Source organism: Chiloscyllium plagiosum, chromosome 20 (assembly GCF_004010195.1).
Source record: "Chiloscyllium plagiosum isolate BGI_BamShark_2017 chromosome 20, ASM401019v2, whole genome shotgun sequence".
In the NCBI taxonomy this organism is placed as follows: Eukaryota; Metazoa; Chordata; class Chondrichthyes; order Orectolobiformes; family Hemiscylliidae; genus Chiloscyllium; species Chiloscyllium plagiosum.
In genome coordinates, this window is record NC_057729.1 from 62013154 (window position 1) to 62026682 (window position 13529).

The 13529-nt window shown below is 42.4% G+C and overlaps 1 protein-coding gene across 1 annotated transcript in view; it reads right to left on the minus strand.

Moving 5' to 3' along the window:
• The window catches only part of arap3 (ArfGAP with RhoGAP domain, ankyrin repeat and PH domain 3), a 342751-nt gene that overhangs the window by 51870 nt on the left and 277352 nt on the right, over positions 1–13529 (minus strand). The window contains exons 22-25 of the mRNA XM_043710000.1: positions 5766–5834; positions 3842–3916; positions 875–992; positions 559–687 (exon numbers count right to left, since the gene is read on the minus strand). Of these exons, the coding sequence (XP_043565935.1) occupies positions 559–687; positions 875–992; positions 3842–3916; positions 5766–5834 (391 nt within the window). The remainder of the gene's footprint in view (positions 1–558; positions 688–874; positions 993–3841; positions 3917–5765; positions 5835–13529) is intronic.

Here is a 13529-nt window from a genome sequence, read left to right on the forward strand (position 1 = left end):
GTGGAAGCTTTGGGGAGGGTGCAGAGAAGATTTACCAGGATTTTGCCTGGAATGGAGAATAGGTCGTACGAGGATAGGTTGAGAGTGCTAGGCCTTTTCTCATTGGAACGGCGAAGGATGAGGGGTGACTTGATAGAGGTTTATAAGATGATCAGAGGAATAGATAGAGTAGACAGTCAGAAACTTTTTCCCCGGATAGGTACATGGATGGGTGCTTAAGCTAGGACAAATGTTCGGCACAACATCGTGGGCCGAAGGGCCTGTTCTGTGCTGTATTGTTCTATGTTCTATGTTCTATGTTCTAAAGCCAATAATACACACAGAGTGAAATTCATCTTCAGTGGAAATAATAATGGATTGTTTGATTATCATACACTTTGTTAATTTTTCCATCCTGCTAAAGTTGAATTCATCTCGGAACACCCGAATAGAATACACCATTCAGCCCCTTGCAACTACTCTGCCATTCAAGTATAGCCCTTAAATTTGATCTTTCTCCACCATTGTGCAGATTATGACCTCGATGTTATTTACATACCATGATAAATTAATCTTTACCTGAATAAAGATTTCCTCCTTCTCCTGCAGGGAGCTTTTTGACAACCAGATAGGCTGAGCTGGGCTCTGCTAGCTTACACCATTGGAGAGCTTGCTCCAGAACCTTTTCCTTTGGGTGGAGTGGGCGTTCTGTGGAAACATGTTGAGTCATCCAGTAAGTCAGTCAGATAGATGAAACCTGTGGCAATTGCACAATGCCCAAAAAACTAATATTGGAAAGTACATCAAGGCAACAGGAACCCATTACTGTGAGATGAAAACCATGGTTAAAGAAGCCTTTCATCAATTCACCAATTGAAAAACATCACACACTCACCCAGTTCACCATTTTCAATAGCTTCAAAGGTAACCCAGACCTCCTTTTCTCCAGATGATATGTTCTTCAGATCTAGCACTTGATTTGTTAGTTCCTCCGATGTCATTGTAGGTGAAACCTATAAAGTAGGTATGATATTAAAAATTATATCCCAGTGTTAAGAAAATATAGAGATAGTGACAATAAAAATGCGCAACCCAAGGTGATAGTGATGTTAAATAACCACAATTCATGTCTTTTTTCATATTGCATTCATTACTTCTTTGACCAGGAAAGGTTGTCTTTGCCCATTCATCATGCACTGTCTTAAAATGTCTTAGTGTGATTTCATCTACAGCTCATGTATTGCTGGTGGCAGTATGAACATATTAACATGCATACATGCAAATATATGAACAGACAAATATACAAACATCAGAACATACAAATGTATCAATAAACATATGAGCATATATCTGAACATATGTACATAAACATATGAATATCTGGGCATACACACAAAATACTTAGACACAAAGTGTACATACATATGAGCAGACAAAACTACAAACATATAAACATTTGAACATACAATCAGATGAACACACACACACAAATGCAAACATACAAATGCAAAAGCAAGCAATTGTTTCCATCAATCACGAACAATAAGGGTTCCAGCACTGATCCCTATGGTATGCCACTGAACACATATGCCTGGATGCTTGTTTATATGTTTGTATGTTTGTATTTTTGTGCATTTCATGTTTATCTGTTTGTAAGTCGGAGGAGTTGTAGACAGTGAGGAAGGATGTGGCAAGTTACAGCAGGATATAGAGAAGCTGCAGAGCTGGGCAGAAGCTTGTGGGTGTGCACATATATTTGTATGTGCATATGTTTCTATATTCCTGTTCGCAGACGACATAAAAATAAATGGAAAAGCAAGTTGCGAGAGGGATACGAACAGATCACAGAGAGATACTGATAGATTAAGTGAATGGGCAATAAGTTGGCAAATGACATGGTAGAATTGGAAGTTCTTCATCTTGGAAGGAAGAGATTTATGCTCTCCTGCTCCTTGGATGCTGCCTGACATGCTGTACTTTTCCAGTGCCACACATTTCAACTCTGAGTCACCAGCATCTGCAGTCCTCACTTTCTCCTAATTTGCCTTAACAAAATATATCTCACATTTATCTAAATTAAACTCCATCTGCCAATCCTCAGCCCATTGGCCCATCTGATCAAGGTTCCATTGTACTCCGAGATAATCTTCTTCATTGTCCACTACACCTCCTATTTTGATGTCATGATTTGGAGATACCGGTGTTGGACTGGGGTGTACAAAGTTAAAAATCACACAACACCAGGTTATAGTCCAACAGGTATTTTGATGTCATCTGCAAATTTACTTACCACTCCTCCTATGTGCACAACATTTATACAAATGATGAAAAGCACTGATCCTTGTGGCACACTACTGGTTACAGGCCTCCAATCTGAAAAACAACCCTCCACCACCATTCTTTTAGCCAATTTTGTATCCAGTTTGCTAACTCCCCTGGATCACGTGATCAAGCCTCACTAATGCTTTGCTAAGCCCATATAGACAATGTCTGTCACTCTGCCGTCATCAATCTTGTTTGTCACTTCTTCAAAAAACTCAATCAAATTAGTGAGACATGATTTCTCATGCACAAAGTCATGCTGACCATCTCTAATCAGTCCTTGCCTTTCCAAATGCGTGTAAATCCTGTCCCTCAGAATCCCTTTCAACAACTTCCCCTCCACTGAAGCAAGGCTCACTGGTCTGTAGTTCCCTGGCTTTTCCTCATAGCCTTTTTTAAATAATGGTGCCACATTAGCCAATGTCCAGTCTTCCAGCACCTTACCTATGGCCACTGATGATAAAAACATCTTAGTGAGGGGCTCAGCAATCTTTGCCCAAGCTTTCCACAAAAACTCTGGAAACAGCTGAGCAGGTTTCAGAGATTTATCTAACTTTATACATTTTAAGACCTCCAGCACTTCCTTTTCTTTAATGTGGACTCTTTTCAGGACATCACTATTTCCCTAAGTTCCCTAATGTGCATGTCCTTCTCCACAGTAAATACTGATGCAAATTATTTATTTACTATCTAACCTATCTTTGTGGTCCCACACATAGACAGCCACGTTGATCTTTAAGGGGCCCTATTCTCTCCTTGGTTACTCTTTTGCCCTTAATGTATTACAGAATCACTTTGGATTTTTCCAAACTCCATTAGCCAAAGCTATTTTATGACTCCTTTCTGCTCTCCTGATTTCCCTCTTATGTATACACCTACTGCCTTTATACTCTTTTAGGGATTCACTTGAACCGATGGTCTATACCTGACATATGCCTCTCTCTTTTTCTTGATCAGAGTCTCAATTTCTCTAGTCATCCAGCATTCCCTTCACCTACTAGCCTTGCCCATCACACTAACAGGACCATACTATATCTGAACTCTCATTACCTCATTCTTAAAGGCCGCTTCCCCCCCCCCACTTCCAAACTGTTCCATTACCTGAGAATTGCCTTTCCCAATCAACTTTTGTAAGTTCCTGCCTAACACCTTCAAAATTGGACATGCAGGTCCTGGGCCTCCTCCATCACCACTCCCTTACCACTCGAGGCCTGGAGGAAGAATGTCTCATCTTCCGCCTTGGAGCCCTTCAACCCCATGGCATCAATGTCGACTTCACTAGCTCCCTCATTTCCCCTCCCCCCACCTTACCACAGATCCAACCTCCCAGCTGAGCACCTTATCACTACCTCCCTGCCTGACATGGACATACCTACCATGGACACGCAATATCCATTCCTTGAACCAGCTTCACATTTCAATTGGCCCCATCCCCTGCATTTAAAACAGCAATGGCTGGGATCGAACTTGGGCCAATTGCTTGGAAAGCAGCTATGCTCACCACTATACCACCATCACTCTGCGCATATTTGAGACTCACCTTGAGTGTCATGCAACAGTCTGTTGCCTTTGTCTCAACATATACTTCCATGATAAGATCACCAGCCTGGGAGAGCTGAAAACCAAACAGGAAAGATATAACTTCTGAATGCATCAATCTAAATGGTCAATTTATTCAGATATCTCATTCCAAATGAATGTGCATCTATGTAACCCCAATGAATCACATGACTGAAATCAGAATTACTGTGGCCAGCATATAGTTTGAAATGGTTTTTGAAAACTGATTAGATCATTCCATCTGTAAAGAGTACTATAACAATTCCGTTCTAATAGAACATAGGACATAGAATGTTAGAGTGCAGTACAGGCCCTTCAGCCCTCGATGTTGCACCAATCAGTGAAATTAATCTGATGCCCATCTAACCTATAACGTTCCATTATTATCCATATGTTGATCCAATGAAATTTAAATGCCCTTAACGTTGCTGAGTCTACTACTATTGCAGGCAGATCGTTCCATGCCCCTACTACTTTGAGTAAAGAAACTAACGCTGATATCAGTCCTAAATCTGTCACCCCTCAATTTAAAGCTATGTCCCATCGTATTAGCCTGAGGAAAAAGGCTCTCATTGTCCAACCTATCTAACCCTCTAATTATCTTTTAAGTCTTGATTAAGTCACCTCTCAACCTTCTCCTCTCCAATGAAAACAATCCCTCAACCTTTCCTTGTAAGAACTTCCTTCCATTCCAGGCAACATCCTCTTAACACTTTCCAAAGCTTCCACATTCTTCCTATAATTCAGTGTCCAGAACTGCACGCAATACTCCAGGTGCAGCCTTACCAGTGTCTTGTACAGGTGAAGCATGACCCCGTGGCTCCAAAATTCAATCCCCCTACCAATACACACCAGCACACCATATGCTTTCATAACAACCATATCAATCTGGGTGGCAACTTACAGGGATTTATGCACCTGCACACCGAGATCTCTCTGTTCATCTACACTGCCAAGAATTTTACCATTAGTCCTGTTACTTCTTCCGAAGTGAACAACCTCACACACTTTTCCGCATTAAACTCCATTTGCCACTTCTCAACCCAGCTCTGTATCTTATCTATGTACCTCTGTAACCCACAACATCCATCGGCACTATCCACAACTCTGCTTACCTTAGTGTCATCCGCAAATTTACTAACCAATCCTTCTCCGCCCTCATCCATCCTCAAACAGCAGTGGCCCCAAAACAATCCTTGTGGCACACCACTAGTAACTGAGCTCCAGGATGAACATTTCCCATCAACCATCACCCTCTGTCTTCTTTCAGCCAATTTCTGATCCAAATCCAATATCCAATTTCTCATTTCCATAAGAAGATTATTAATCTTCCCATTGAGAGATATGTATGATATACCTTTGAAGAAACATGTGACCAGTACCCAAAGGATGGCTATAAAATAATCTAGATCTACACTTAGCCCTTCTTCATCTACCAGTAATTGTACTCTCCCCACCATTGCTCACCTGAAGTTAATTCTCACATCTCCTGCAAGCAACTCGGTTTCTTTATAATATTTTTTGTCCCCTTCAATAAATCTTAACTCCTCTGATGAAGTCTAGTAAGGAGCCAACAACTATTTAAGCAAGCATGATTTCAGGCACTGCAATGCAATCTTTGGATACAGGACTTTGGTCAAGCTTTTGGTCATCTGTCTTGATAATTCCTTGTGTGGTTTGAAGACAAATCTTGTGTGACATTGCTTCTGTAAAAGTGTCATGGGTTTACACTAAACTAAATTTGTTCAAGAAATGCAGGTTGGTGTTGCTGTCTTGTCCAGCTTTTATTTGAACATAGTGGAGCCTGCTGTATGATTTGAAACGGACTCAACACCTCTTGAAACTGCAGACTTGGAATAACTCCCTATTCATCATCCTACAAAGAGATTTGTTTTACCACGCACCTGGACATCTTTCCATGTCGTAATTAAGCTGTTTTCCAAATCCATTTGAGTCACGTGGTCATCATCAATCTGCCACATAAAACATACAGGAAAAAGTCAGACTGGTATCTCACTCATTTCCCAGTTGTGTCTCTTATAGTCTGAAAACTTCTTTTGATTCATTCACAGGATATAGGTGTCACTGCTGAGCACAGAATTCATTGCCCATCCCTAATTAACAAGAGAGCAGTTAGGAGTCAATCACATTGCTTTGGGTCTGGAGTCACATGTAGACCAGACCAGGTAAGGCTGGCAGATTTCCTTCTTAAAGGACATCAGTTGAACCAGGTGTTTTTTTTGTCTCAGCAATCAACAGTGGATCCATAGCCATCATGAGGATCTTAATTCCAAATTTGTATTGGACTCAAATTTCACCATTTGCCATGGTAAGATACTAATGCATACATGTATGTGTGTGTGTGTGTGCATGGGTGTGCCATTGTGTGCAGGGAAAGCATTGTCTTAGTGGTATTATTGCCAGACAATTAATTCAGGAACTCAACCAAGTCTCTGGGGACCTGGAATCCTATTACGAAAATCTGTCATCATTACCTACATCTGTCTGACCTACATGTGACTCCAGATTCTCAGCAACATGTTTGACTTTTAACTGCTCCCTGGGCAATTAGCGATGGGCAATAAATGCTGACCTAGCCAGTGACACCAACATCTCATGAGTTAATGATTTAAAAAGGTATAGATGTATATGTGAGTGTGTGTGGATGAACGTGTATGGGTGTGTGTGTTGGTGTGTATAAGTATATGGCTTTGTGTGAGTGAGTGGATCTGGGTGTGGGTAAGTGTATGTGAATGTGTGGATGTGTTTGCTTGTATGTGGATGTGTGTGTGGATGGATGAGTGTGTGTAGATGAGTGTGGATGAGTAAGTTTATGTGGGTGCATATGAATGGATGAGTGTATGGTTATACATTTGTCTTTTTTCCTGCATGGTGAATCCTGCCACTCAGGTTATACTAGTAGTAATGGCCTGAGGCCATTAAGTGCAAATTAATTGCCCACTTTAAGTTTGGAATTGCCCTTATGGAAGAGAAGGAGGATGACTGCCAGTCTTCCTGCCATGATGGGGTGGCACAGTGGCTCAGTGGTTAGCACTGCTGCCTCACAGCTTCAGAGACCCGGGTTCAATTGCTGCCTCAGGTGACTATCTGTGTGGAGTTTGCACATTTTCCCCATGCCTATGTGGGTTTCCTCCTGTGATCCAAAGATGTGCAGGTCAGGTGAATTGGCCATAGTGTTAGGTGTATTAGTCAGGGGTAAATATACGGTAAGGGAATAGGTCTGGGTGGATTACCCTTTGGAGGATCGGTGTGGACTTGTTGGGCTGAAGGGCCTGCTTCCACACTGTAAGGATTCTAATTCTAATTAAAGGTGGGACAGTGGTAGTGACTCCACATGCTGCTAACTCTTTCTGTGGGGGAGAGTATTAAATTTTGTTCAGGAAAAATTGGACAAAAAGACAGGAACTTTGTGGGGCATTCAGACAGGAATAGGCCACCCTGTCACACCCTGTAGTAATTTTGAAAGTTTCACTGAGATTATATCTCATTCTTTGAAAGTTTGGAAATTAGGCCCAGTCTCCTCAATCACTCCTCAGAAGACAATCCTGACACTCCTGTGGTTACTCTACTGCACATGGACAGCAGCGGTTCAAAAAGGCAGTTCACCACCACATTCTCTCAGGCAACTAGGATTGAGCAGTGGATGCTGGCCTAGCCAGCAACGCCCACATCCCACAAGTGAATAAAGAAAGAAAAGGTCTGGTAAACCTCCACTGCACTCCAAAACTGTGCTCAATACTCTAATTGAATGATGGAGCAGACTTGAGGGGCTCCGATATTTTACAGAGAAAGACCGAATATTTCTTAAATACTGAGAGGGTGAGAAGTGTTAATGTCCAAAGAGACAGTGGTACTTGCTAATGACTCACAAAAGGCTAGCATGTAGGTGCAGACAACAATTTGGAAGGCAATTGATTTATTGACTTTCAACACTGAGATTATTTTGGTTTCCTCATCCAAGGTAGATTATACCTGCCATAGAGGTAAAAACAATGACTGCAGATGCTGGAAACCAGATTCTGGATTAGTGGTGCTGGAAGAGCACAGCAATTCAGGCAGCATCCGAGGACAGGCAAAATCGACGTTTCAGGCAAAAGCCCTTCATCAGGAAGGGCTGCCATAGATAGACTGCATTGGATCTTTACATGAATCTATAGGATGGCCTAAGGAAACTGGGCAGCACAGCTGACATTGACCTGACTCTGATAAATATGAGGTGCGGCATTTTGGGAAGGCAAATCTTAGCAGGACTTAAACATTTAATGGTAAGGTCCAAGAGAGTGTTGCTGAACAAAGAAACCTTGGAGTGCAGGTTCATAGCTCCTTGAAAGTGGAGTCGCTGTAGATAGGATAGTGAAGGTGGCGTTTGGCATGCTTTCCATTGTTGGTCAGAGTATTGGGTACAGGAGTTGGGAGGTCATGTTGCAGCTGTACCAAGACATTGGTTAGTCCACTTTTGGAATATTGTGTGCAAATCTGGTCTCCTTTCTAACGGAAGGATATTGTGAAACTTGAAAGGGTTCAGAAAAGACTTACAAGGATGTTGCCAGGGTTGGAGGATTTGAGCTATAGGGAGAGGTTGAATAGGCTGGGACTGTTTTCTCTGGAGCATCAGAGGCTGAGGGGTGACCTTATAGAGGTTTACAAAATTATGAGGGGCATAGATAGGATAAATAGAGTAAGTCTTTTCCCTGGGGTTGGGGAGTCCAGAACTAGAGTGCATAGGTTTAGGGTGAGAGGGGAACATAGAACATAGAACATAGAACATAGAAGAATACAGCGCAGTACAGGCCCTTGGGCCCTCGATGTTGCGCCGATCCAAGCCCACCTAAACTACACTAACCCACTATCCTCCCCAGGTGCTGGCAGGTGAGACTAGATTGGTTTGGGATATCTGGTCGGCATGGACGAGTTGGACCGAAGGGACAGTTTCCGTGCTGTACATCTCTGTGACTCTATGACTCTATGACTGCACTGGAAATGACACTGCAAATCCTGCATTGTCAACAATGCAAAGTCCTCTGACTAACATCTGGGAGCTTGTATCAAAACTAGGTCCAACAGACCCATCAATCAACATTATGACATGGCCAATCTCAAAGAATTGCATCTTACATAGAATGTCTCAGAGAAGATCATCAGCATTTTGACATTTGCCCTGTCCCACCAGAAGATCACACCACCAGAAATGGTCAGACAGTGGTAAATAGGATAGATTTCAAACAGATCTAGAAACCACAAATTGGGCCTCTGTGGCAAGGTATGTACCATCAGCAGCTGGAATTAGATTGAACCACAATTTGTAACTTTATGACCTGTGGTAGGCCAAAGACCAGCTGTAGAACAAAATAACAATGCAGTGCAGGAACAGGCCCTTTGGTCGACGATATCTGTGTTGACCATAATGCCATTCTAAACTAATCCTATCTACATACACATGTTCATGGAGTCATAGACTTGTACAGCACAGAAACTGACCCTTCGGTCCAACTCGCCCATGCCGACTGAATATCCTAAATGAATCTAGTCCCATTAGCCAGCATTTGGAATTTATATCTCCAAATCCTTCCTATTCAATACCAATCCTGATGCCTTTTAAGTGTTATAATTGTACTAGGTTCTACCACTTCCTCTGACAACTCAGTCCATTCATGCATCATCCTCTGCGTGAAAAAGTTGCTTCTTAGGTCTCTTTTATATATTTCCCCTTTCACAGTAAACCAATGGCTCTCTTTGTTTGGAACTCCCCTACCGTAGGAAAAGATTCATGGCGATTCACTATATCCATGCTTCTCGTAATCCTCTGTAAGATCACCCTCTGATGCTCCAAGGAAACTAGTCCTAGCCTAGTCAGCCTCTTCCTATAGCTCAAACTTTCAAGCCCTGGCAACATCTTTGTAAATTGTTTCTGCTCCCTTTCAGGTTTAGCAACTTCCTCCTGTAGCAGGGAGACCAGAATTGAATGCACGTTTCCAGAAGTTCCAAAATGTCCTGTACAGGCACAACATGATCTACCAAGTACTATACTCAATGCACTGACCAACAAAGGCAAGTTTACCAAACACATTCTTCACTATCCTGTCTACCTGTAACTTCACCTTTAATTAACTATGAACCTACACCCCAAGGTCTCTTTGCTGGGCACCACTCCCCAGATCACTGCCATTATGTGTGTGAATCCTGCCCTGATTTGCCTTAGCAAAATGTAGCACCTCACATTCATTTCAATTAAATTCCATCTGCCACTCCTCAGCTCATCAGCCTATCTGATCAAGGTCCCATTGTACTCTAAGATAATATTCTTCACTGTCCACTACGCCATCAAATTTGGTGTCATCTACAAATGTACGAATCATTCTTCCTATATTCACAACCACATCATTTATATAAATGACCCAACTTCGATCCTAACAGCACACTGCTGAGATCCAGTCTGAGAAACAGCCCTCCACCACAATCCTCTGTCTCTTACCTTCAGGCCAATTTTGCATCCAAATGGCCAGCTCTCCCTCAATTCCATGTGATCTAACCTTGCTAACCAGTTGACCATGAGGAACGTTGTCGATTGCCTCACTGAAGAACATATGGAAGATGAACGGTGCTCTGGCTTCATCAATCTTTCTTGTCAACTTCTTCAAAAAACTCAATTAAGCATCCCTCTATTCCTTACTTGTTCATGTGTCTGTCTAAATGCCTCTCATATGGTGCTATTGTATCTGCTTTGCCCACATTCTTTTGCAGTGCATTCCAGGTATGCACCACCCTCTGTGTTAAAAAAATACACTTTGCACATCTCCTTTAAACTTGCCCACTCTCATCTTAAACCTTTGGCTCGTGCATTTAACATTTCTATGTTGGGAAAAAGAGTCTGATTATCCACCCTACCAATGCTTCTCATATTTTTATATACTGCTATCAGGTCGCCACTCTGCCTCCGATGCTCGAGCAAAAATAATCCAAGATTTTCACTGCTTTTTGTTATTTATATAAATGATTTGGATGTGAACATAGGAGGTATAGTTAGTAAGTTTGCTGGTGACACCAAAATTGGAGGTGTAGTGGACAGAGAAGAAGGTTACCTCAGAGTGCAACGGGATCATGATCAAATGGGGCAATAGGCTGAGGAATTGCAGATGGAGGTTAATTTAGATAAGTTTTAGGTGCTGCATTTTGGAAAAGCAAATCTTAGTAGGACTTATACACCTAATGGTAAAGAGTGTTGCTGAACAAAGAGACCTTGGAATGCAGATGCATATTTCCTTGACTATAGAGTCTCAGGCAGATAGGATAGTGAAGAAGGCAGTTGGTATGCTTTCCTTTAGTGGTCAGAGTATTGGATATAGAAGTTGGAAGGACATGTTGGGGCTGTACAGGACATTGGTTAGGCCACTTTTGGAATATTGCATGAACTTATGGTCTCCTTCCTTTCAGGAGGATGTTGTGAAACTTGAAAGGGTTCAGAAAAGATTTACAAGGACGTTGCCAGGATTGGAGGATTTGAGCAATAAGGAGAGGCTGAACAGGCTGGGGCTGTTTTCCCTGCAGTGTTAGAGGCTGAGAGGTGACCTCATGGAGGTTTATAAAATCATGAGGGGCATGGATAGGATAAATAGAGAAAGTCTTGTCCCTGGGGTTGGGGAGTCCAGAACTGGAGGGCATGTTTTAGGGCGAGAGGGACAAGACATAAAAGGGACCTAAGGGGCAATATTTTCACACAGACGGTTGAGCGTGTATGGAATGAGCTGCCAGAGGAAATGCTGGAGGTAGTACAATTGCATCATTTAAAAGGATGGGTATATGTATAGGAAGGGTTTAGAGGGATATGGGTCAAGTGCTGGCAAATGGGACTAGATTAGGTTAAGAATCTGATCAGCATGGACGGGTTGGGCTGAAGGGTCTGTTTCCCTGCTGTACATCTCTATGACTCCATGACTCTCTGTATAGCTAATACACTCCCATCCAGGTAATATCCGTAAACAAAATAGGGTAAATGAGCTTGTGGTGCAGATCGAAATTGACAGGTATGATGTTGGTGGGTATCACAGAGATGTGGCTGTAAAGGGATCAGGAGTGGGAGCTAAATATCCAAGAATATGCATCCCATTGAAAAGATCAGCAGGAGGGCAGGGTGTGGTTGCCTATTAGTAAGAAATTAAATTAAATCAATAGCAAGAAATGATGTGGGGTTTGTTGATGTTGAATCTGTGTGGGTCGAGTTATAGAACTGCAAATGTGAATAAACCATAATGAGAATTATGTACAGGCCTCCAAACAATAGTCAGAAGCTGGTGCACAAGATACACCAAGAGACAGAAAAGGCAGGTAAGAAAGGTATTTCAATATGCAGGTGGACTGGCAAAATCAAGTTGGTAGTGGATTGCAAGGAAAGGAATTTGTCGAAAGTCAATGCGATGGCTTTTTGGAGCAGCTTGTGGTGGAGCCCACTAGGGAACAGACAATCCTGGATTTAGTGATGTATAATGAGGCAGACTTAATAAGGAGCTTAAGGTGAAGAAACCCTGAGGCGGCAGTGACCATAGCCTAATAGAATTTACTCTGCAATTTGAGAGGGAGAAGGTGGAATCAGATGTAACGGTATTACAGTTAAATATAGACACAAACAGAAGCATTAGGAAGGGGCTGACCAAACTTGTCTGGGAGATGACCCAAGCAGGAAGGAAGGTGGTGCAGCAATGGCAGGAGGTTCTGGGAGTAATTTAGATGACACAGCAAAAATTAATCCCGAGGCAAAAAAAGCTTACTAAAGGGAGGATGAGACAGCCATGGTTGACAAGAGAAGTTGGGGACAGCAATAAAAGAAAAGAGAAAGCATATAATGCGCTGAAGGGCAGTGGGAAGCAAGAGGATTTGGAAACCTACAAGACCAACAGAGGACAGCGAGAAAAGAAATAAGGAGGGAGAAGTTTAAATATGAAGATAAGCTAGCCAGTAATATAAAAGAAGATAGCAGGAGTTTCCTGAGATATATAAAAGGCAAAAGATAGGCAAAAATGGATATTGGGCCACTGGAACGTGAGGCTGGAAAAGAAATAATGGGGAATAATGAAATGGTGGAGGAACAGAACAAGTACTTTGTGTCAGTCTTCGTGGTGGAAGGCAATAACATCCCAAAAATTCAAAAGTGTTGTGGGGGCAGAGGAGAATATTGTAGCCATCACCAAGGAGGTCTTACTAGAAAAACTGAAAGGTCTGAAGGTGGATAAATCACGTGGAATAGATGGGCTACACCCCAGAGTCCTGAAGGAGATAGCTGAAGAGATAGTGGAGGCATTAGTGGTGATCTTCCAGGAATCACTGGAGCCAAGGAGGGTTCCAGAGGACTGAAAAGTCACTAATGATACTAAGCTGGGTGGCAGGGTGAAATGTGAGGAGGATGTTAGGAGATTACAGGGTGACCTGGACAGGTTAGGTGAGTGGACAGATGCATGGCAGATGCAGTTTAATGTGGATAAATGTATGGTTATCCACTTTGGTGGCAAGAACGGGAAGGCAGATTACTACCCAAATGGAGTCAAGTTAGGTAAAGGGGCAGTACAAAGAGATAGAACATAGAACATAGAAGAATACAGCGCAGTACAGGCCCTTCGGCCCTCAATGTTGCGCCGATCCAAGCCCACCTAACCTAC